General features: G+C 44.5%; 2 protein-coding genes across 12 annotated transcripts in view; both read right to left on the bottom strand.

The window, feature by feature from the left end:
* CZIB (CXXC motif containing zinc binding protein) overlaps window positions 1–24,681 on the bottom strand; it is an 88,215-nt gene that overhangs the window by 19,137 nt on the left and 44,397 nt on the right. The gene's annotated exons all lie outside the window — the stretch shown is intronic.
* LRP8 (LDL receptor related protein 8) overlaps window positions 3,502–24,681 on the bottom strand; it is an 80,364-nt gene continuing 59,184 nt past the window's right edge. For 8 of the 11 annotated variants that reach the window (XM_066269145.1, XM_066269146.1, XM_066269148.1 and 5 more), the window contains 10 exons: window positions 23,891–24,118; window positions 22,824–22,942; window positions 22,438–22,577; window positions 20,860–21,001; window positions 19,735–19,887; window positions 18,459–18,683; window positions 16,516–16,584; window positions 11,588–11,760; window positions 10,442–10,618; window positions 3,502–8,150 (listed from right to left, as the gene is read on the bottom strand). In XM_066269145.1, coding sequence (XP_066125242.1) covers window positions 8,112–8,150; window positions 10,442–10,618; window positions 11,588–11,760; window positions 16,516–16,584; window positions 18,459–18,683; window positions 19,735–19,887; window positions 20,860–21,001; window positions 22,438–22,577; window positions 22,824–22,942; window positions 23,891–24,118 — 1,465 coding nt within the window. In that variant the 3' untranslated portion in view covers window positions 3,502–8,111. The remainder of the gene's footprint in view (window positions 8,151–10,441; window positions 10,619–11,587; window positions 11,761–16,515; window positions 16,585–18,458; window positions 18,684–19,734; window positions 19,888–20,859; window positions 21,002–22,437; window positions 22,578–22,823; window positions 22,943–23,890; window positions 24,119–24,681) is intronic. The other 3 variants (XM_066269150.1, XM_066269151.1, XM_066269156.1) reach the window with 1 other exon arrangement.

Here is a 24,681-nt window from a genome sequence, read left to right as displayed (position 1 = left end):
CCTGCACTTGTCTGCTCAAGGCACATACGGGAGTTGATGCTTCCTGCTCCTACCTCCTTTCTTTCTCTCTCCCTCTCTCTATCTTTCTCTCCTCTCTAAAAAAATGAATGAATAAATAAATAAATAAAAGATTTTAGGCTGAACATCCTGAACCCTGCCGTCCCTCCAGGTTCAAACTCCATTTCAAAGATACCCCTCTTGTGTGAGTCAGACAAAATCTCTCACTGCTTCTAGACCTAGGTTGTCTCAACAACAGTAAAATGGGGTTAAATGACCAGACCTCTCAAAACCAGTGCATGACAGCATATGTGTCAAAAGTTGGCTCCGACCTGACTTTGCTGGTTAGGTGTGAGTTTTCAGTGATGCATTTTCTGAATCCACAGTGGAGATTGCTTTGTCCCTGAAATTAACTTGCCCACATTTATTCCCAATTTTCTCTCTTTCTACCCTTGATTTCTACCTTTCCCTTTCTACCTCACCAGTCTCTGGAGTAGGTGCCATGAGTGCAAGTTAAGTTGAATATTTGCTCTCCCACTCCCCAGACATCAGCTTATGCAGCAGTGATTTCTCAGCCCTGGCTACATAGTGGAATCACCTTGGAGCATCTATAAAATACTGATACTTGGGTTCCCACCCCAAATCAATTAAATCAAAAACCAAAATCTCTCTCTGACCCTGGCCAGTTTGCTCAGTGGTAGAGAGTCTGCCTGGAAGTCCTGAGTTCAATTCCCGGCCAGGGCACACAGGAGAAGCACCCATCTACTTCTCCACCCTTCCCCCTCTTCTTTCTCTCTTTCTCTCTCTTCCCCTCCTGCAGCCAAGGCTCCATTGGAGCAAAGTTGGCCCGGGCATTGAGGATGGTGTGTGGCCTCCACCTCAGGCGCTAGAATGGCTCCAGTTGCAATGGAGCAATGCCCCAGATGGGCAGAGCATCACCCCCTGGTGGGCATGCTGGGTGGATCTCCGTGGGGCACATGCGGGAATCTCTCTGCCTCCCTGCTTCTCACTTCAGAAAAATACACACACACACAAAAAATCACGAGGAACCTAGGCATCAGTTTTGTTGTTTTTTTGGGGAGGTGGGGGTAGGATGGGAGGGGCAAAGCTCCCCGGATGAGTCAGGGTTGAGAATTACCCAGGAAGCTCTTGTCTTTTCAGGCCAAAGCCGCTGACCTCTGTGAAGGCTTTCCAGCTGTCAGGGAAAAAAAATTTCTCCTTGACTAGATCAAAGACAATCAAAATCCTAATTATTAGAAACCTGCGTTAGCACATCTAAGTTTCAGCCAGAGGGGAAATGGAATTGGTTCTAGAGACAGTGTTGAGATGGCATCATTCTTGGGGCCTGATAACTATAAATATATATACTAGGTATTCTGTATTCAGACCAGTGATCTCTGACTCTCATTCTTTGTCATTATTCCTTTCTCCCTGAAAAAACATTGGTAGCAGAGTGTAGGGTCAGTGTGATGGGGGAAAATTACTGGCAATGTGTTAAAATAATCCTTTGTGTGACAGTGATTCACTGTGATCAAAGGTGAACTGAATGAATTTTTTGGACCTCAGGTTTCTTATCTTTAAAATGAGCATAATAATGTATACACATGGCAGAACTGTTTTAAGGATAAAAAACAATGTTTTGGAATTTGGAAAATACTTTGCAAACTGTAAATTACCATAAAACCATAGGACATTTTATTAAAAACCAAAACATGGGAAATGGGTGGTAACAAAGGAACTGTATAAAAAAAGAGAATGGAACCACTAGGTATTAAGCACCTAATAAATGTCAGTCTCAAGGCTGAGCCCATTTACAAGTGTTTGTTCTTTGAATCCTCACAATAGGTGGTAATGGGAATTAAGTATATAGAGACTTAACTCCAGCTATTTTCCAAGAGTGAAATTATAAAAATTATAATGTAACTAGTGAATCTGGGTATCTGCAGATGTGACAAATAGCAAAAGCACTGAGAAAATTTAAAGGACACCTGACTCCATGCAGGCTGTCAAAGTGATCCAGGCTTGGTGGTATGAGACAACATGGTATAGCTGGAAGAGTGTGGTCTGTGTGGCTGATGCATGAATTCAGCATAATATATGAGCATCTGCAGTGTGTCATGTGCTGGGAATACAATGGTGAACAAGACAGATCTTTCTTTATAGAGCTTGCAGAGGAGGCAATTAAGAAGCACAGAGCAATTATAAAGCAGGGTTAAGGGTTACAAATAGGGGGAACACAGAATACAATGGAAGCACATAGAGTGGCTCCTAATCCAGTCCAGGGGCTTAAGAGAAGTCTTCTGAAGGAAATGTCCCAGAGAGAGGGACAGATTGGTGAGGTTAGAATTCAGAATGAGGCTGGAGAAGAGGCAGAAGCTAAATCATGAAGGGTTTTTCAAGACATATTAAGGAGCGTTGGCTAAAACCCAAGGGTACTGGATTTTAATGCAAGGGAAAGGGATGAAGGGTATGTGTGTGTGTGTGTGTGTGTGTGTGTGTGTGTGTGTTTAAGTGAGAGAAAGAGAGAGACAGGCATACAGATAGAAAGGGAGAGAGATAAGAAGCATCAACTTGTAGTTGCAGCACTTTGTTCATTAATTGCTCAGATGAAAGGTTTTAAGCAGGAAAATAGGAAGGGGTAGTGGTGACATAACCTATTGCATTCTAGAAAGATCACTCTGGCCACAATGTTGTACATTGGATTGGAAAATGGGAAGATCAGAACTATGAAATTCAGATAAGTAGTTTGTGATAGTCCAAGATGATAGTAAAATATACTCTGGTAGTGGCAATGGAGATATAAAAAAAATGAATGGAATTGAGATGGAATGCCATACTTTAAAGGGTGGGCAAAGGAGATTAAGATGTAGCCAGAGAAGTAAGGGGAAAACCAGGAGTATGGGGTCATGTAAACCCAGATAAGAGTATCCCAAGAAAGGAGTGTCAGCAATGTTAAACACTTCTCCCAAGGTCAAAATAAGACTAAATATATTTACAAGATTTATAATCAAGGAGATCCTGGGTGACCTTGGTAAAAAAAACCTCAGTAGCATGGGAATGAGAAGCAGGGCAGAAATATTGGGGTACAAGTCAGCCAAATTTGTTCTGGAGGCATAGATTTACCTAACCCTATGAGTTAGGTCTGGGTCTGAGAGACTAGCGAATGCTTCCTGGAGTATTCAAGGACAATAGGAGTTAGCCAGATGAAAAGGCAGAGAAGGAAAATCTAGGCAAAGAATGCCACGTGGACATGAGCACTAGATGTGGTACTAAACATAACTGTATGACTTCAGGCAGTTCCTTCACCCATTTCCTCATCTATGCAATGGGGAGTATAATATTGATAGTATTTATCTCATAGGATTGTTGATGAAAATTAAGGTAATTTATGTCAAATACTAGGTATACAGTAGGGACTCAATCAATGTCATTCATTCTCCCCTCATTAAAGCATCACAATAAAACAATACTTTCATATTTTAAAAAATGAATTTAATCTTTCTCTAGAAACAGTGCACTGATTTTACAAATGTCCACATTTGGTTTTTAGTTCACCAAGATGATGTCAGTACAGCTAGTGGGATGTAACACACCGCCTTTTGCTCTGGAGTAGAAACCAGACTACAAAGGGACCGAGTACAGAAGCTAACAGAAGTCGGAATGACAAGACAAGAAGAGCAGAGACGGTTAGTATGACCCAACATTCTAACATGCCTGTTACATCAAACATAAAGTATGGTAATTTGGGGGCATGTGTGTATGTGTGGGGACAAACAAGGATGATTTATCTGGGTACAATATGATGGAGTTTGCAAACCAGTACTTCACCCCCAAATTAACAACAGCTTGTATAGAACAAAAAGCTATTTTTAAACATGGTTTGTACAGGTATTTGTTTTCTCTTGTAATTTTTGTAAAAAAGTATCAAAACCTTCATGTATTTAAATATATATATATACATATACAGGTGGCTCTTTTAAAATTACTTTTTATAGCACAAAGTGTTTGCAAATACAGAGGGTTTCTGCTGATTCTTAACTATGCACATGGTGCATAGTCTGAATGAATAGAGCATCCTGATTTATTTTATTAACTGAAAATTTGAAGCCATAATTCCCCTACCTCTAAGTTCTCCATACTTGAAAGTCCCCAATACCCTAAAAACACAGTGTGAAAAGACTCCAATACTCTATCTTCATGCATTGATGGGAAAAGAAATAATTTACTCTGCAACATTTACCTGCTAACCACTTATACTCTGTGAAGTGATGAGTGTATGGCTGGAGTTAGGGAGTGAGGTGGGGAGGCTCACATTCCTGTCTTCTTCCCATTCCCACCAGCACCCGTCTGGACAGTGCTTGGAGTCCCCTCTGCAGACTCCACATCTTCAACATTTCCAGTTCTCTTTCTCACTGTTGAGAAAATCTCAGAGGCTCTGGACAACATGGAATGCTTCTGTAAAAATCCCATTGCCCTTATATTATTTTTCATTGACAATATCAAAAACCTGCAGCTCAAATAAATGAAAAGCAGACACTGTTTCCCTTTTGGCCACTGGAAAGTTTGAGGCTGAAGACTTTCACGTCTGCAAGTGCTGGCCATGCATCCTGGTGAATTCCCCATGCACTTGGTGCCTTGTACACAAAATGACCAAGAAGTGTTAGTTTAATTGAACCAGAAGTTAAATAGAAGTATTCTATAAAGTGCTTATATTGAACCTGTCTTTCCATCCAGCCTCATTTCTTGCTAAGTCCCCCTTAAGCGTTTTGCTCATTATAATGAGTTACATGCAGTTCCTGAAAGTCCCTGTGCTGTTTCATGTCTGTGTCTTAGTTCAGTGTTTCCTCTGCCTGAAGCAGTCTGGACATCCCTATTTAATTTTTAAGACTTAGCTTAAGGTCACCTCTCCTGCGATGGTTTTCTTGACCCCATTTCTTATCTCCTTCGGTATTAATTTTCTCTTTGTACCCTAACTGTACTCTGAAAAGAATCTATTCCTTTTTAGTTTACACATATGTCTTCCTCTACTGCTACTGAGAGCTCCATAAGGACAGAAAACACTTGACTGACCTGTCCATCTGCAGTGCCTGACAGCTGGTACCTAGCAAATGGTCTCAGTGAATGGATATATTGCAACTGCAAAGACAGACTTGGAGCGATCAATAGTGCTTATTGCCATACATTTAAATCCAGTCTCCTTCTGAGGCTATGGGTTATCTCAATCTGTTTTATAAATAATCATGCTATCAAAAGTAAGTGAATGAAATTTTAGTTTTCCCTGTTTCTGCCAGTGCCTTCATAATTCCATTGGAAAGATAGGTCGAAGTTTGGGGTACAATGTTCAGGCAGTGCAAAATAGTCAACTGGAGAAGGGAGAAAAAGGACCAGGACCAGTTTCTTTTAAATAGAAAAAAAATTTCTGATATATTTTCTGCCCTTCTGGCATTATCTCTAAGCTTCCTTCCAGCTCTATAGTCCAATGTCTCGCTGATCTGTTCTTGACTGTTCATACATGATGGCATGGGGCCAAGGGCAACAGAAATGTAACTAAACCTCCGAATGAGGTTTAAGAGCTTTCAGGGCTACAAGATGGACCTAACTCTTCAGATTTCATCTTTTTTACAGCCATCCAACACGTTTTCCACAATTTTGTTTTTTCGTGGGTTGCTCCCATCCCTGCCTCCTTCAAATTGCACTTGTAGCGTATTCAGAAAACACGGATGTCTCTGAGAATGTTGTTTCATCATCATTTTGAGATCTCAGGCTGAATCACCCCAACCCCATTCATTATTTTTTCTGTGAAGGCCAGGATCTGACTGTAAGTTTAGATAGTATGCATTAGTCAATGTTATCTTTTCCCCAAGAAATTCTATTTCTTCGGAGGCAGGTTACAGAAAAAGTTGCTGGTTTTGTGTAAATTTCAATGATTTTTCACCTTCATCGTTTTTCTTCAGTCAAAATTTTTCTACTTGCCATTCTTGAAAGAATAGTAAGAAGTAATTAAGCACCATAAGAGTTGGCCACCTGTTTTTAAAATTCTACTTGGTAACAGTCATTTTAGGCCGATTACATTTACCCTCTTAATGGATATTTCAGGATTATCAACACATACATATCATGAGGAAATTGCTTGTTTATGCAAAGCATAGTGCCCAGGCTCCAGAATCCAGTTGTTTTCTCAGAATTTAGAAGGCCATGGGTGACATAGAGAAAGGTCCTAGGAACAGGGTGATAGAACTTTGGAACGTCTGCTGGAAATTCAAAGGGTACCAAGCTGGTAAGACACCCAAGCTTCATGGAATCGGGGCAGCTGGGAAGCAGGTGAGAGCGTGTGTCACGTTCTAGGTACATCAAGGTTATACACATGTCCTCTGTTCCTACTTAAGCCACTTCTGTAGCGCACCTCGTCCCTGGCTGTCCAGTGGGAGTGAGGTGGTAAACCAGCAGAGTTCAGAAAGACCTTGGACGAGAGAGCCAGCGGAGACTAAATTCCTTCTGGGACTGTAGAATTATGTTTTCAATGGTGGCCCCATAAAGAGAAAAGAGCACTTTCCCCCGCCTCCCCCAAGGCCCAGGAGAAGCAAAGAAAGTGTCCATAGTGAAACAAAAATCTGTACATATACCTAGAGCTTTTCCTTTTATTTACAAAGCAGTAAACCAAGTCCCTGTGTGAACATACATATCCAGTGTACTATAATATTGCCTCTGCCATTTCCCCCTCAAATAGGACTTTAGGTTTGGCCATTTTTTCTGATTTAAGCCCCAAATTAGTTTCATTTATATGAACACATGGTGGCAACAAACCTATGTGTTACACCACCCCACCTGAAGGCAAGGGCAGAGTAAGAGGAGGGAGAGATGGAGGTGTAACAAAACCTACCCTACCACCCTATCCTCGTCCACAGCGCATCTCAGAGGCTGTGTCTCAGCCAGGTCCGAGAGCAGACGTGGGCTGTTCCGGAAACACCTTCACTTAGCTCTCTCTGAGTAAGCAAGGTACTCTCAGGGTGCTTCAGAGGAGCTTCAATGAATTCAACCCAAGTGCCCTGAAGGAAAATGCAGTTACTCGAAATGCTGAACTTTAAAACAAGGAGCAACCAAGGTACAGGCGTGTTCTCTCCTGTGCTCACAGAACTTCCAGCACTGTGTAAAGTCCATACACTGGCCTTTCCCACACAAGGGGAGGCGCCAGTAGGAGACACAGCAGCCATGGGTGAGCTGAGGGGACTTTCCTGACTGACTTGGGGTCCTGGGAGTAGCCGGAGTGGAAAGATTCTGCCTCTTCCACTGCGTATTTGTACAAACCATGGTATCTGTTTTCTGAGCCAAATTTCCAAAGGCTTCTCTGAAAACCACAGATGCCCTCCTGTGGACTGTTGTTAAACGCTTTTACTTTTATGGACTTGAACCACAGCCATGGACGCGCCTCTCCTCCAGATTTTCCTCTTGCACACACACACAGACAGACAAACGCACACAGAGTCTGCGTGGCAGGCCAATCATACCAAAAATAAATACTCTCATGTCTCTAAATTATTCATAGAACTAATCTTACTTTTGAAGTTTGTTAATAAATAATCTAAATTGGGGAGGGAGTTGAAGTGTTTTTTTTTTCTTTCTTTCTTTTTTTTATGTTGATGGATAGCCACAAAGCATAATCATTTTATTTACAAAAAAATCCCCAAACTCCAAAACCTAAAAAAGCCCCCCCCAAATCAAATACTCTCTCTGTAAATATAGTTTTTAAATGATGAGTAAGCTACTGTACCATCGGCCCCATTTGGTTATGTACATCATGTTAGTCACTCAGCAGTAGCCAGTCCATGAATTCCTCATGGGTAGTGCAACCAGTTAAAAAGTGTATAAAACATTATACATATAAAAACTCTCACATCCTTTGGATGTTTGCAGTTCATCATAACTTTGTGGTTACCTTTCCGCAACATAAATTGAAAAAAATAATCATACACACACACACACACACACACACACACTCACACACACACACACTCACACAGACCCAGATACTGCAACCCTTTCATCCAGGCATACACCATCCAGAGAGTGTAGTGTATGCAATCGATTCCGTGAGGCACGAAGGGAGGGTCCCATCCTCAGGGCAGTCCATCATCTTCAAGGCTTAATGCCACTCGCTGGGGAGACACAGTAAAGAAATCATCGTTAGACCCATAGGAGTTATTTACTAGCGTGCATAAAGTACATTCTGTTACTCTCCAGGCATTAACTCATATGATCTTCAAACTACCCCAAGAGACAGGTTTGTCATATTTATTTTACACATGAGAAAATTGAGACTCAATGGGCTTAAACATTTGTCCTGGATCACGTAGCAAGTGGGTAAACTAAAATTTGAACCTGTATCTACATGGATTCAGAGCTTTCGCTTTTCCCAAGATTCTGTTCTGCCTCTTTGTAAAGGAGGGCTGCAGAGACCTAGACTTTCTCAGTCCTTTCTTACAGGATTTTAGGTTTGCTCAACTTCCATGGGTTGGTTTTGGGATACGTTTAATCCCAGGTTATTAGCTACTTGTCTCTAATGTGCTAGTTGCAGTGAGGAAGGTAATCAGCTGCAACCCTCCCAAATATACAGAATTAGAAGGCAATGCAGGTCAATGAAAGTCAGTACCTCTTTCCTTCACCCCTACTTTCTACTCATTAGATGCTAGATTTCCCTCTGTGACAAATGGCTGGCCACTGGACAGTGAACCCACTAATCCCTGAGCCAGTCTCTTCCATTGTGGACAGTGGACTTAAATTCTCTCCTATATTGGCATGAAATCCATTTCTTTGTATACTTTGACCTTTCCTAATTCTATCTCTTAGACTCAGAGAGTTTCTACGCAGACATGAAATTTGCAGAATGTCTGAGTTCCCTTCCTTTGGAGTGTTCTATTCTCTAGGCTACACATGTAGCTTCCCTCAGCGGGTCCTACTGTAATCCTATTTCTCACGCATCTATTTCCTGGGTACCCTCCTTTGGACAGACCCATGTTTCAATATCTTCTCACAGCTATGTGAATTTGGGCTAACCACTTCACCTCTCTGAGCCTTGGTTTCATCATCTGTTAAATGGGAATAATAATAGGACCTACCTTCTAGGGTTGTTGGGAAATCAAATGAGATAATATATGTAGAGTACTTAATATAGTAAGTACCTAACACACACAGCATCCAGAATATTCTAAATCAACCTAACCAGCATGGAGTACAACCAGACTAGCATTTTTCATCTTTGGACAGTCTACATACAGTAGGAGGTAACTCCACTGCCTTTCAAATCATCTTTCGGTTATTTGTGGTATTGTGCACATGCCATGGCCTTGCTCCACTAGCAGAGATATTTGAGAGTATCTTTTCCTAGTCTGGTTACCCTCTCCCTCTCTCCAAAACAGTTATCTAGGCCAAGGGCAGGTCCCAGAAGTGCTAGCGGAGCCACCTGAGAAAAGGACAGAGAGAGAACAGGTTGTTGAGAATACTGGTTTCCAGAGCTTCAAGGCTGTTTACCCCATGATAGAGTGGAAAGAGCATGGGTTTTTGTGTGTATACAGTCTGGAGTTTGAACCCTGGTTCTACCATTTCCTAGTTGTGATCCTAGCTATTATTTAATTTCTGAGTCTCAGTTTCCTCATCTGCAAAATGGGGCTAATATCAGCTTTATAAGTTTACTGTAAAGACCAAACGAGAAAATGTATATAAAACACTGAGTGGTATCGATACATAGTAGGTGCTCACTAAATTTTGATTTCCTCACTCTCCTACTCTATTTCTCTGCACCTGGCAGGAGCTTATTCCTTGGTTCTAGATTCAGCAGGAAGAGCTCTTCCTGAATGGCTATTTCCTTCTCTGGAAACAATGCCACTTCCCATGTGCAGAGTATTTTATAATTCACAAAGCAATCTCACCAGTGCTGTCTCGCTTGGACTTTATAAACTTAGGAGACAGATAGAGGGGAGTATTATTTTCATTTTACAAATAAAAGTGAACAGAGAAGTGATTAAGATCACAGAGCTGTGGAATAGTGAAAGTGGGAGTCATCTCCTTACTCCAAGCTCAACATTTCTTCCACGGTGCCCTCTATGGTCTTTAAAAATTGGTTAAGCAGCTGTTTGCTAGGACTGGCCCAGGCCAAGGCTCCTCAAGGCCACCTGTTAGCCCTCCTCACTTGCTCAACCTCACTTCCCATGACTCCCCTTCGTGAGCAATTTGCTTCCGCAGCACTGCTGTCTGCACTGCCCATACTCAGTCATCTCTTCCATATGCCGTTTCTTCAGCCTGCAACTGACCCATCTTTTCTCTTTGCCCCACTACCCAGCTTACAGGTTGCAGCCTTCCAGAACCAGAAAGCCTTCTAGGATTGGCTGTACCTGCCTGGGTTCACACCCTTACTCGTCAGCCCCTCGGACTCGGAGTGGCACTGCCCTACCTTGCACTTGACGACAGGCAGCTCGGAAAGAGGGTTCTTCGGGAGTTGGTGCAGCTGTGACCTTGGTTCTCCCGGCAAGACAAAAAGCTCCTTGAGGGCAGGGGCTGTGTCTTCCAGTTCTCTGGTCTCCCCAAGACTGGACTCTGCCCACAGTGGGCGATCAAAGCTGCTGATTGCCTGACGGGGGATGGACTGGATGACCTATGAGGTTACACTCAGCCCCCTGACTCTGCTATTCAACCATGACACCTGCTTCAGGCACTTTGTGCGTAGTCCTTGCTGCCCAAATAAGCCACGCCCTGTGTGCCTCTCAGCCTCTGCACATGCTTCTTTCTAGAATGCCATTTTCCTTCTTCTCTACCTGAAAAACTGCTATTACTCTTTCAAGGATGCAGTTTCTGTCATCTCCTCTGTGAGGCATTCCCTGCCAAATTTCCCATGCAGAATTCACGCTCCCTCAGTGATTTGTTCAACAACTATTTACTGGGAGCCACCTATGCTGTGCCAGGCATCAGGGAAACAGATTAATCAGATAGTCCTGCCCTCAAGGAGCTCACGGCCTAGTGGGAAGACCAAAGAGTAACAAGACAAGTTGACTAGAGTGTGTCAGGTGCTGTGATGGAGAGAGGCTGTGGGAGAATGAAGAAAGCCAGGAAAGCTTCCTAAAAAAGGGGCCTCCTGAGCTTCCACCATGGCACTTGGCACACGGTTGTACAATAGTAAGTGACTATTTCGAACTCCCGCCAGCTCCTTGGGAGCAAGTACATGCCTTCATTCCTCTTGAACACTTCAATATCTAAGTTGGTGCTTGGTTCATAACCGGCATACAGCCTTTATTGAAATGAAGACTTTTGAATCGAATGGCCACGGTTGCCCTTCCAGGTCAAAGGTTCTGAAAACTTACTTAGCAGAAGGAAAGACATTTGGTGTCTTTACTTCCAGGAAGGGCCTCCAGTTACAAGATGGTCCTGATACCCTCCTACTCCAACTACCAGCCCCGAAATTTATGTGTCCCCAGAGCCTAGAACAGTGCCTGGCACATGGTAGGTTCTTGATAAATGTTTGAAGGAAGGAAGGAAGGAAGGAAGGAAGGAAGGAAGGAAGGAAGGAAGGAAGGAAGGAATTCTTCCAGGAAGGAATACTTACTGCAGGATAGACATGGCCAATCTGAGCAGTCCTCCCTATGTGCAGCTCATCTTCATCCTCTTCTTCTGTTGTTTTTCTGTATACCGGGTTGTCAAAATTCATGCTTTTGGTGTTCTTCCGCTTCCAGTTTCTCCAAATCAGGTAGCCGCTTGTGCACAGGAGGGCTATTACCGCTGGGGAAAGAGACACGTCACACGGGACCGTCAGCAGGCTCTAGCCCATTGCTCAGATGCATCTCTTGCCACCTCTCTAATTTTACGGCCCTCTTCCTTAGGCTCTGTTTCTGTATGTTCTTTTCTGCTGTTTGGAAACCCTTTGCCCATCTCTTCTTTCATTAACTACTAACCCTTCAAATCCAGCTCAAATGGGAAGTCTTGCTCAAGGTAGATTCAGTAGCTCCCTCACATCTGTTCCTAGACCATGGCATTGTATGTTAGGTTAGTGTGCTCCCTAGTAGACTGAGCACTTTGAGGACAGGGACTGTGCTTTCATTCTCTCTCTATGCCCACTGCCTTACAGTGAGGAGGTGCTCAGTGACACGTGCTAAATGAATGAGTGAGTTGAGTGAATTTCTTCACCAAACCTTTTCCCTAGTGCTGCTGCTTCCTTGGGTTTCTCTAAGAAAACCATTCTTTCCCCAAATCAGAGGGGCTCTGCAAGAAAAGCAGCATCTCTAGAAAAAGTCAAAGCAGGGAAACACTGGCTCTGAGTTAGAATAAATGAATCTATTAATGCATAAAGGAGAAAGTTCTCAAACAGAGCTGGGCAAAAATGGGGCAAACCACTTCATAAGATAGCATGCAATCACCCTGAGCATTTACGTGGAAGCTGGATAACAGTTACCCCGGATGCTACCCAGGGTTTCCACTTTGGTAAGATTATAATAATTGGAACCCATTAAAGATAGGAACAAGGCAAGGATGCCTGTTATCACTGTTACCAGTTATTGCCCCATTTGGAAAAATTTTAGAAAAGCAGATGAAAAACGTTTAGACATAATTTTAGCTAATCAAGAATTCACATAAAAAATCAATAATTTTTCATATTAATCAGTGGTATCTAATTAGAAAGTGGAATGGAATAATACATTTATAGTAGCCCAACAAAAACTATAAAATACCTGGGATAACCTAGTTAGATATGTGCAAGTCCTGTATGATCTACAAAACTCTACTGAAGGATGTAAAAGAGATATGTCATGGTCCTTGATGGAAGCCTCAATATTGTAAAAAATGTAAATTCTCTCCACATCAATTTATATATCCAAAGAATAAGATTCCATCATAGTTTTTATATATTAACAAGAGGATTCTAAAGTTCATCTGAAAGAGAAATTTAATAAAATAGCTGGAAAAGTATTGCAAGAATGATAAGGCCCGATTAGGTATTAAGACATACCAAAAAGTTGTGCCTCTAGTATATAGGAATAGACAGATAACTGGTGGAGAAGAATAAATAGCTTAGAATCAGATCAAAGTATATATAGTCATGCAGTTCATAATAGATATGACAATAGAAGGAAAGGACAAACTATTCAGTAATGGTCTTGGGAAAACTAGCCAGGCATGTAGGAAGAAAAAAAAAAGAAGAAAAGTTAAATCTCTACACAACACCATACTCTAAAATAAATTCCAAATGTATTAATATCTAAATACTAAAAAAAATGTTTAAAGTTGCAGAAAATATCTAGTGAGCTATTTTTTTATTCATTTTAGAGAGGAGAGGGAGAGACAGAGAGACAGAGAGAGAGAAAGGGGGGAGGAGCTAGAAGCATCAACTTCCATATGTGCCTTGACCAGGCAAGCCCAGGGTTTCGAACCAGCGACCTCAGCACTTCCAGGTCGACGCTTTATCCCACTGCGCCACCACAGGTCAGGCCTCTAGTGAGCTATTTTAATAATTTAGAATGAGGCAAACCTTCCTAAGCAAGACCCAGAAATCATAACACAAAAGATTAACATAGCTGATACGTAAAAAATTTTAATTTATTGCCCTGTCTGGATAGCTTAGTTGGTTGGAGCATTGTACTGAAGCACAGAGGTTGCCGTTTGATCCCTGGTCAGGACACATAAAGAAATAGTTTGATGTTCCTGACTCTCTCTCTCTCTCTCTCTCTCTCTTTCTCTCTCACTAAAATCAATAAATAAAAATTAAGAAAAAAAAAGAATTATAAAAAATTTCTAAATTTATGCATGACAAAAGATACCATAAACAAATTTCAAATGGCATTATGGAAGAAAATATTTGTAACAGGTTTAACATTCATTATATATAAACACTTTTATAAATAAGTAAGAATAAAAGAACCAATAGAAAAATTTTAAAAAGATGGAATAGGCAAGTCTTTAAGGATGAAATATAAATGGCCAATAAGTTTATGAGACAGGAAAATATCAAGGAAAGAGTACTCCTTTTTCACCCCTCAGATTAGCAGAAATTTAAAAAAGCAATTATATCCGAGTAGATTCTGTCAAGGAAATGGCACACGCAGGCCCTTCCACAGGGCAGAGGATGCCAGGAAGGGAGTGGACTTCTTCCCTAAACAGTGCTCAGAGTATTTCCCACTCCACTCAATATAAGGGAGCAGTCCTCCCTATGTGCAGCTCATCTTCATCCTCTTCTTCTGTTGTTTTTCTGTGTACCGGGTTGTCAAAATTCATGCTTTTGGAATTCATGTTTTGGAGCATTGTTTAGGGAAGAAGTCCACTCCCTTCCTGGCATCCTCTGCCCTGTAGAAGGGCCTGCGTGCGCCATTTCCTTGACAGAATCTACTCAAATATATTTGATATTTTAAATTTCTGCTAATCTGAGGGGTGAAAAAGGAGTACTCTTTTCCTGATATTTTCCTGTCTCATAAACTTATTGGCCATTTATATTTCAACCTTAAAGACTTGCCTATTCCATCTTTTTAATGGAATAGCCTCACCATCATCTTTCCTGTTGAAGCCTTTTAAGGCCAATTCTTTTTTTTTTTTTTTTTTTCAGAGAGAGAGAGAGTCAGAGAGAGGGATAGATAGGGACGGACAGGAACGGAGAGAGATGAGAAGCATCAAACATCAGTTTTTCGTTGTGACACCTTAGTTCATTGATTGCTTTCTCATATGTGCCTTGACTGTGGGCCTTCAGCAGACTGAGTGACCCCTTGCTCAAGCCAGTGACCTTGGGTCCAAGCTGGTGAGCTTTGCTCAAACCAGATGAGCTCGCGCTCAAGCTGGCGACCTTGGGGTCTTGAACCTGGGTCCTCTGCGTCCCAGTCCGATGCTCTATGCACTGCGCCACTGCCTGGGCAGGCTTTCAAGGCCAATTCAAATGCCATATTGTCCAGAAGTACCATTCCCCTCCTCTACAGAACATCATGCCTCGACTACAGCATGTAATATGTATTAACACCTCTTGTGTAATCACTTTTTATGACTAAGTCTGGTTAAGGACTGAAAGCTATTAACTGAAAGAATCTTCCCTGGATACTCGGCACTTGGCACAGTCCCTTGTACAGTGTAGAATTCACTCTCTCTTTTATTTTTAGTGACAGACAGAGAGAGAGACAGATAGGGACATACAGGAGGGGAAAGAGATGAGAAGCATCAATTCTTCATTGCAGCTTCTTAGTTGTTCATTGATTGCTTTCTCATATGTGTCTTGACCAGGGGGCTCCAGCTGAGCCAGTGACCTTGGGCTCAAGCCAGAAACCATGGGGTCTGGTCTATAATCTCATACTCAAGCCGGTGACCCTGCGCTTTAACCTGTGAGCCTGCGCACAAGCCTGTGACCTTGGGGTTTTGATCCTGGGCCCTCATTGACCTAGGTTGATGCTCTATCTACTGCACCACCACCTGGTCAGGTGTGTAGAATTTTTTAAAACATTAACTCACTAACTCACTACCATACTGGAGATTCCCAGGATAAGTGTGCGGCAAAGTCCTTGTCCTCGAGGTACTACTTAGGGGCAAGTAAGGGAGATAAAACTATGAATGGGCAATTGCAATTCAAAGATCCCACCAAGAGAGGACACAGGTATGAGAGACAGGATGTATAGGATACTATGTGAACACTGGAGTAGGAGAGAATGAATCAGACCCTGTGGTTCTTTGTGAGATTCAACCAAATGATATATTCTGGCCATACGAAATTCTTTCTAGTTCAAACCCCACCTTGCCTCCACGCCATTTCCCCTTCCTGGCTTTGCTCATACTATCTTCCCTGCCTGGGTTGCTCTCGATCCTTCTTCACTTGGTTGACTCAGCACAGATATAATTTCTACTCGGAAACCATCCTTGCCTGCTTCCTCTCTCCCAATTCTAAGTTAAGTGCTTCCTTGGCACTGCCACTGAACTACATACAGCTTAATTTTAGGACTTACCATCTCATAATCAAATTATCTGTGCTAAGTGTGTCTCCGAGGAGACTATAAATTTGGAGGACAGGAACCACTTCTTATCCATTTTTAATAACCTTCCTTCCCCTTATTGCAGAGTCTGGTACATTGAACTACTTGATAAATGTTTGTTGAAAACCAAACAGAAAGCAAGCAAGATGGCATGATTAAAGCAATGGTAAGAAGCTCTACTCATTAATTCAACAAATATTTTATTTCCTACCATGTGCCAGACGCTGCTGGGAACTGGGGAGGGGGCAGGGATGGGAGCCGCCAAGCCATCCCACTGAGCCTACAGTTCAGCTTTGCTGGGCTGGCATGCAGAGTGTAGATGAGGGGGGTGGGGATGCATCTGAATGTTGCCTGGGGCCAGGTCCTAAAGGGCCTCGTGTGCCAAGCTAAGAAACCAGATTAAATCAGGACTGGGACGTGGCCAGGGCAGAAAATGGTCAATGGGACAGGTCATCCTGCTAAGTGCTCTATCCTTCCTGCTTTTCCTCAGACCCTGAGCAGGGTCCCTCTTTTCTCCCCAGGAACTTGGGATCACACTCACCCATGGGCACAATGATTCCAAGGACAGCAGCAGTGACTGTTGAGCCCATCTTGCCACCTTCATTCCCATCTGCAAATTACAAACATTTGAAGATGATGTCTCTCTTGTTTCTGGTGGTTTGTCCATCTGCATTATCAGTTTATTTTTAGAAGTAATTAAAATGGGACAGAGCAGTGCAATCAGGAACACAGGTTTCTGGTTCAAGTCCAACTCTACCACTCACTACTTGTGTGATCTTGGGCAAGTTATTATATATTAAAAATATAGCTCTTTATCTTTAAAATGGGGATGATGATATTACCTACCTCCTAGAGATACTGTAAAGATTAAATAAGCTGATTCATGTAAAGTGCTTAGCACAGTGCCTGGCACAACCTTGCCTAGTTCAAAGAGGACAGGCAGAAGGGCAGGGGTTGTAGTGAAGCTTAAATAAAATAGGGTGTGTATATAAAAGCGCATTCTAAACTGAAAAGTGCTTGGAAAGTGAACTGTAGTTTTTTAAAAGTATGTTGTGTTATCTTTTTCACTCTTACAATCATCTTCACTGTGACATCTGTACAGCACTTTGTGGTCTAGATCAGTGCTCCCCAACCTTTTTTGGGCCATGGACTGGTTTAATGTCAGAAAATATTTTCACAGACCGGCCTTTAGGGTGGGACGGATAAATGTATCGCGTGACCGAGACAAGCGTCAAGAGTGAGTCTTAGACGGATGTAACAGAGGGAATCTGGTCATTTAAAAAAAATAAAACATCGTTCAAACTTAAATATAAACAAAACGGAAATAATGTAACTTATTTATTCTTTCTCTGAGGACCGGTATTGGTCTGCGGTCCAGGGGTTGGGGACCACTGGTTTAGAGGGCATCTTTCCCTTGGGTCTTCATGAGAGCCCTCTGAGGCATGAAGAGAAACTATCGTCTACTTCTTACTTCCAAGAGAGGAGATGACTGCCCCTGGCAGTGGCCGATGACATCCTCTCAGTGAATCTGCTTCTCCAAGTTACTCTAAGGGAGCCTGATTATTAAGGGGAGAAAAGAGCTGCACTGCTTGCAAAGCTTCCGGTGGCAATGCCACTGTCCTTTCCCTCCGGGGCTGAGCAAACACTGGACAGCAATACTGAAGCCTAGAGCATGATGAAGCCAGTGGGGGAGCTGCTGGCCAGAGGCTTGGCCCTGGATGACAGCAACTGGACTTCACACACGTTCCACCTCGCCACCTCGCCAAACTTGCCGGTAAGTGCTCAACTCTGAAAATCCAGCTTCCGCGGGGGAGGGCAGACCCAGAGGGAGGTGCTGCAGAGCTGCTGGGTTTCTGGGCCGTGTGTGTAAGGGAAACTTTATCTGCTTGGAAACTGGCAGATAACTCAATTAAAAAAGGTATTTGCTGTTTAGTGAGACAGAACTTTTCTAGCAGTGAAACTACTGCTCCTGATGATTTATAAGCAGTGAACTTAATTACTTGGAAAGAGGCACGAGCAGATTAGTTATGTATAGTACTATCTGAAAACCTACTGAGGATGCTGAGAACTGAGACCAGAGCTTCTAAAGTGTCCACATCTGAGGGTCACTCCCTCATATACATGTCAGTAACACGTGACACACAGATGCAAACCCAGCCAGCAGAGGTGCTACGTGTGAGCACTTCCATTGACACCGTCTCCTTTGCCTCTCATGGCGATCTTGTGAAGCAGGTATGAGAAGGGTTATTATTACTCCATTTTGTAGGTAAGGAGACTGAGGCTCAAAGACAGGAAGTAGCTTCCTTCACGATCATTTATAAATTTGGTGCACCTGGGACTCTTATATCGCAGGTGGGCACTCCTCCTCCCTCGGCTTCCTCCTCAGAGGTATCCACATTCAGTTCTGGTATGATCCCTCCTTCCCACACATTCTCCCCTCCTGGATTCCCATATCATAAAAGAAGGCAGAACTCATTTTCTTACAGTGCTGGGAGTGGTTGCTGGTTGCAGGGCTTGGGGTAGACGGGCTGATGCTGGAAGCCCTGGGCACATTAACCAAGCTTGGGACTGCAGCTGCCAGGCTTGGCGTCTCTGTGCTGTGGTTCTGGGAGGTGGGGCTGTGGATGGTGGTCCCAGGGGCTCCTGTGGAGTCGGCTACTGTCCTTGTCGTGGTAGAGGCTAACGTCGTGGTTGAGGTAGATTGAGGTGCTGGAGGGGAGATACCATGGAGGTCACTTGGACAGAGAATTGTGTTGCTTTAGTGTCTAAATTACTGCCTCTATGGATTATACTTATGAACTTATTTATCCTTGTGGCTCAGCTCAAGTGCTAACTTCTTTGAAGCCTTCCCTAATTTCCCTGAATGGGTGATGATCGTTAGCTCAATCCCAAGCACTGTGCCTGTGTTTATATTACATGTTGATTCAATAAAGATGAGGTATTAAAACAATGCTATAGAATTAGGCGTGGGCAAGACCACTGTAAGTTTGGGAGGAGGGAAAAATCATATAAATCTAGAAGGGTTTTACATGCATCCTGTTAAACCATTAGGTTTAAATTCTTACTTCATTTTATACATTTAAATCTAGGAATCATAAATGATACAGCAGACTTATGCTCAAACAAAAGGCCTTGGCCCTGTATCCAGACTAGGGAATGAGCCCTGGCCAGAGAGGATAGCTCAGTTGGTTAGAACATTGTCCCGAAGCGCAGAGGTTGCTAGTTCGATCCCCAGCCAGGGCACATACAGGAACAGCTCGATGTTTGTGTCTCTCTTTCTCTCTCCCTTCCTCTCTCGCTAAAATCAATAAATAAAAATGTTTTAAAAAAAAAGGACTGGGGAATGAATACAAATTCATATGGTTGAAGTATTAACTATTAGTCCCAATCATGTCACAAAAGTTCTGGGCAAGAAATAGGCAACCTCATAGTCCCTTGCATGTAAATAGTAACTAAAGCCATGAGGATCAAGGCTTCTTAATTTGAAGTCTTCAAAGGATTCCAGAAAGCCCCTGAAAATTATTAAAGTGTTGTCTGTATGTGTGCACTTTGGGGGACAGTGGGTGGAGGAAAGCCTTGGGAGGATGCGGGGGACCCCAACACACAGGGATGTAAAGGAGAGGGGCCTGCAAAGGCAACAGGCGGCCAGAGCAGACGGAGGAAACCCTGGAGCACGCGGCGTCCCAGAAGCCTAGGGAGGCTTTCAGCAGGCTGGGGGCCGGCATGGCCAGGTGCCACCCCTCCCGGTAGGTCCACTTACCCCGGTAACACCTCTTCATGTCTGGGCCCAGCCACATTGTGTCAGGACAGGCACACGTGTACTTGGGAGCGTGGCTGGAGATCTGAGGAGCGGGAAGGCACAGGTACTCACAGCCTCCATTGGGCTGGGCACTCAGCTCGCAGGCATCTGCCGCTGATGGGAGGGAGGGAGAGAGACGGACGCAGAGATGGGGCCCAGACAGGACGTGCCAGGCCTTCCCGCCTCCTGGGGGTGAGCCCCTTCCCACTCAGCCTGCTTGGAAAGCTTTCTCTGCTTCTTTCATTGGGCACCTTTCAGCACTGTCCCCGGTGTTTCAACCCCACGCTTTCATTTACTCCTGACAACAACTCTGGGAGGTGGGTATTATGCCCCAGATTGACAGATAAAGACACCTAGGCTCACAAAGAGAATGCACTTGTCAAAGTTGTATCTCTAGTAATTTTGGAGACAGCGTTTAAATTGAGGTCTGCTGGACTCCAAAGCTACATGCCATTTCTCTTTCTTATTTAAATTTCTAGATCTAAAATCAGACCCTAGACTTATCTCATTACCCCCCCTATGCTTTCTCCCCTTCACCCTGGCAGCCAAGCCCTCGGTTACAGTTAGACTTAGTGCATCCTAGTGATAGAGGAGACAACGCATAGTGGGATTCTGGCTTCCATTCCCAACTGACAAGCTGAATTACCATCTGGCCCGAGGATACATTAGTTTATACTACTGTCGAATGGGTACAAATAGTAGATGAGAAGCAGCATGCTCCTCATGGCAGAAGGAGCTCAGGATTCTGAGTTAGATTTTAGTTCTGCCACCTCCTCACAATATTTTACCTCTCTGAGCTACAGTGTCCTCAGTTGTTAAATGAGAACAGTAATACCTAAACTTTGTAGGATTGGAAAAAATAGGGTATTTATATATTTATTTCCTTACAACCAGGCTTCCTTACACCAAGAGCTTGCTTGAGACAAAACGAGATAAATACATGGCAGCAAAGCACTCTGCCAACGAGAGAGATTGCTGCCATCGTTCCCGGGGCTGCTGAGACGTTGCGTTACACGAACGCGGACGCAGCCTGCCTCGTGGAGGGAGAGGACATGGGTAGGGGACCAGGGACAAGGGAAGGCTCACCTCTTGGCTGCTTCAGCTCATGGAAGATGACAATATCATGTGGGTTATTGAGGTTCTCAGCTAGGACGGAGATTTCCAGGCCATTGAGCCGATTTGCACTGAAAATGGCCTCATTCTCCAAGTCTGTCCAGAATACCTTGTCCTATGGGGTACAGATGCAGAGGATAGGAGGGCTAGAGCCTAAACCCCTGATCTCAGTCTGAGGGCCCAGCCTCAAACTGGGCATCAGAACTGCCCTGCCATCTCCCCTGAGCAATCCTGCCCACAGATTCACAGTGGGACTCTCGGCCTCCGATCTGTGGCGTGTGCTCTGGCTCCCTCCTGTCTCAGAGGGCTAGTCAGTGATTTTGCGCCCTTGCCTGGGGACTGCTCATTAATGCTTAGCTGGGCCTGCTTCCTGGAGCCCAGCAAAGCCGAATTTGGGTCTCTATTAGTTGTTACCATTACTGGGGCCCAGGACCATGACTGGAGGGGATGTGTGAACACCTGAGAACTATTCCCTGCTGGGCTTCCTACAGCCTCTGGGTATAACATATATGCATCCAATGGTTAGTCCATACAAGCCCAATGGTTAGTCCATACAAGCCCAGATGTGTATCTGCAGACATATCCACATTGACAGGTACAAGCAAGCAGTCTCATGTATAGATCTGGACACATACCCACATGCTCATCTACACATACAAAGGCACACTTATACCTAAATAAGCACTAGTCTATGTATTGGTACACAGATTTATACACATAGGCACCAGCATATACAGGAATGCACTCTTTTAAATGCATTTACCTACACACATGCACATACATATATTTTACATATACATGCCACAGATATGCACAAGCACATACACATGTCCGAACACACCTGTGTTTTGAAGCAGGGGCTAGCTTGCCCATAAATTCAGAGCATTGCTTGGTGGTGTCACTCCAAGCAATATTGCCAATGCCCACCACAGACCACTGTCCCTTTGCCTTCCCTCCTCTGGTGGCAGACTTAGTTTTGGGGAAGAGGTAGGTGTTTGAGACCATGGTTGGGTCTCACTTCCTTGTTCTCCAGGGAGAAGGGTTGATAGGGTAAAAAATCATGAGGGTCTTAACTGTCCCCCTCCTGGGAGATTCTTGAAGACTAGGATGATGCCTGAGTCACTTCTATGATCTCACAGTCCAGAAAAGGTCAGTAAAAGTGTGCTGAGTGAATAGCATCTCAGGCCATTTCCAACAATAAATGATTGTAAGGAAATACAGATTGCTCCTCCCCTCCCTCCCTTTATTGGGTATGTTCTGTATACGTGGCCAAGTGTGGGTGCTGCGAGTTCTGAAACAGTCTAACAACTTACCCCTGAGCAGTGCTCTGAGACAGCGGCCTTGGGAAGGGCGCACGGGAAAGGCTGACAGGTGGGCCACGGGCCACAGAGCCTTTGCACGGAGCCAGCTCATAAAGTGCACAAACATGGCAGTGGCCTTCCTGCCCCTTTGTTTCTATTTGGACAACTCTCAGGGAGTCATCCCATCTGAATATACCTCTTCTAGGCTTTAGCTTCCTCATGGGGCCATGTCTCTCCTCACGGGGCTCACCTCAAACACAGCTATCCCAAAAGGGTGGCTCAGGAAGTCAGGGGAAGAAATCAGCATCTTTCTGTTGCCTCCGCTGAAGTCAATGCTAGACAGCTGGTGCAGCTTGGAGTCTACCCAGTATAAGCGCTGGTTCAGCAAATCTTGTGGAAGAAAAAGGCGACAGGGGATCAGGTCACAAGCCTGAGACCACAGCCTGGGACTCTGCTCCTCGTGCCCCCTCCCTACCCATATTTCTGGGCCAAGCCTCGACTGAGGCCATCCTGGGACACCCATCAGGAAACACAGGCACCGGCACTATAAGGGTATGCAGAACAACCTGTGGGGCTGAGGACGTGGTCAGGACCAGGTGCTGGAACAGCCCCCTAGCTAGGGAAGGCAGGGCTCACCCAGGGTGATTCCATTGGGCCACTCAATATTGTCTGACACCAGTGTTTGCCGGTCCACACCATTGAGCCCAGACTTCTCAATCTTGGCTTGGTACCCCCAGTCAGACCAATACATGAACCTAAAAGAGAGAAGAACCCAATAGGGCTTCTTGTCAGGGACATGAGTGGGGTGGTCTGGATCACAAGGGCTCAATGGCCCCACCGAATGTTGAAGATTATGCTTAGTAGGAACTGGGAAAACCTCTGAAATCCACTGGGACCATCAAATCTTAGTTAGCAGGTGCTTTAGCCTTCACCTCATGAGTCCCGGGAAGCCTGTATTCCTCAAGTGTCCACCCGCCCCTGCTGGATAGCCCAGGAGCCCGCCTCTCCCTTCGGGCAGCTTTAACTAGAGCCCTGGCATGCCAGAGTGGGAAGGCCCTGGTCAATCCTCCCTGATGACTCCGGTCCACAGAGGAGAAAGTGGATGATGTAGCACGGCCACACAGCTAGAACTGTCCAAGTCTTCTCTCTCTTTTTTTTGAACATTTATTGAGTACTTACTATGTGCCAGGCTCTGGGCTGAGTACTTTCACCTCATGTATTTACATCAGGACTATGGAGGAAGTCAAAGGGAAGCAGATTTGGGAATATGAGAAAACAAAACAAAAAATACTTTCTAATGGGGTAGAACAGTCCCAGGGGAAGGAATGAGCTCCTGTCTCCGGCAGTGGGTGAGCAGCCACCAGCTGCCTGTTGGCAGCATGCAGCAGCCTGAGGACAGCCCTCCTGCCCCAGGACCTTCTCCTAGACAACCTCTAGAGACCTGCTCTGCTCTGAGATGCTCTGGTTCTATAGTACGATGAGCGAGCAGTAGAGTCTCAAGAGAGCCCTGGCAACTAATGCCCAAAGGAGCCTTTGGTCTGCAGTTGATAGGCTGAGGGGCCTGCAAGGACTTTCTTCCCATAGGCTGTGTCTGAGTAGTCTAGGGCCTTCCAAAGCCCTCAAGATAGCTCTTATGACAGACACTCAATGAAGACTGAGTGCCTATGGTGGGAGAATGGGAAGGTCTAGGTGACGACACTCACCCTCGCAGGGGGTCAACGGCGATGGCCCGGGGTTCACTGATGTCATGGCTGAAAAGAGTGCACCGGCGGCCACCATCGACTGTGGCCACTGAGATGGTCTTGTTGCCTGAGTCCGTCCAATAGATGTGCTTGTGGACCCAGTCTACTGCCAGGCCCTCTGGAGAGTGCAGCTGCTCGTCAATGAGGACCTCCTGCTCAGCCGGGTTGCTGGCCTTGTCCATGTAGGCACTAGGAGCAACCAGAGCTGGCTGTGGGGCTGCTGGTCTACCCACGCATAGCTCAGGGCTGCCTGCGCACCCCTCTCCTCTCTCTCTGCCCTCTGGGCCATGGCAGTGATTTTAGAGGAGCTTGGCTAATTTCTATTCAACACATTCCCAGGCCACCAGAGTAGGCATGTCAGCTTGAATCAGCCACAGCCTCTGGCCCGGAGAAGCTCAGTTTAGTGGGGGACAGAAATTTACAGCCAGATAATTATAGTATAATGTGATTAAGGAAAGTATCTGGGGCTATAGCAGCAGAGAAATGGAGACGACATCATCCTGGAGGGTGGCAGAAGGCTTTGCAGTCCTGAAGGACTAGTTTGTTAGGAATACAAAGAACAGAAAGCAGAGGGAATAACATGTGCAAATGCCCAGAGGAGTATATTGTGGAATATTGAATAAGGAGAGCTATTTAGTGGGGGAAGAGCTGGGCAGGTGGGATGTCAGGCTGGTAGTAAGTATCAGAAGGGGCCACATCCAGAGGGGCTCTGCATGCCATACTAGGGAGTTGGGATTTTATTTTGGAGCCGG

This window comes from Saccopteryx bilineata, chromosome 3 (assembly GCF_036850765.1).
Source record: "Saccopteryx bilineata isolate mSacBil1 chromosome 3, mSacBil1_pri_phased_curated, whole genome shotgun sequence".
NCBI classification, from domain to species: Eukaryota; Metazoa; Chordata; class Mammalia; order Chiroptera; family Emballonuridae; genus Saccopteryx; species Saccopteryx bilineata.
The sequence above is the reverse complement of the archived record's forward strand: the minus strand, read 5'-3'. Positions and strand labels throughout refer to the sequence as shown.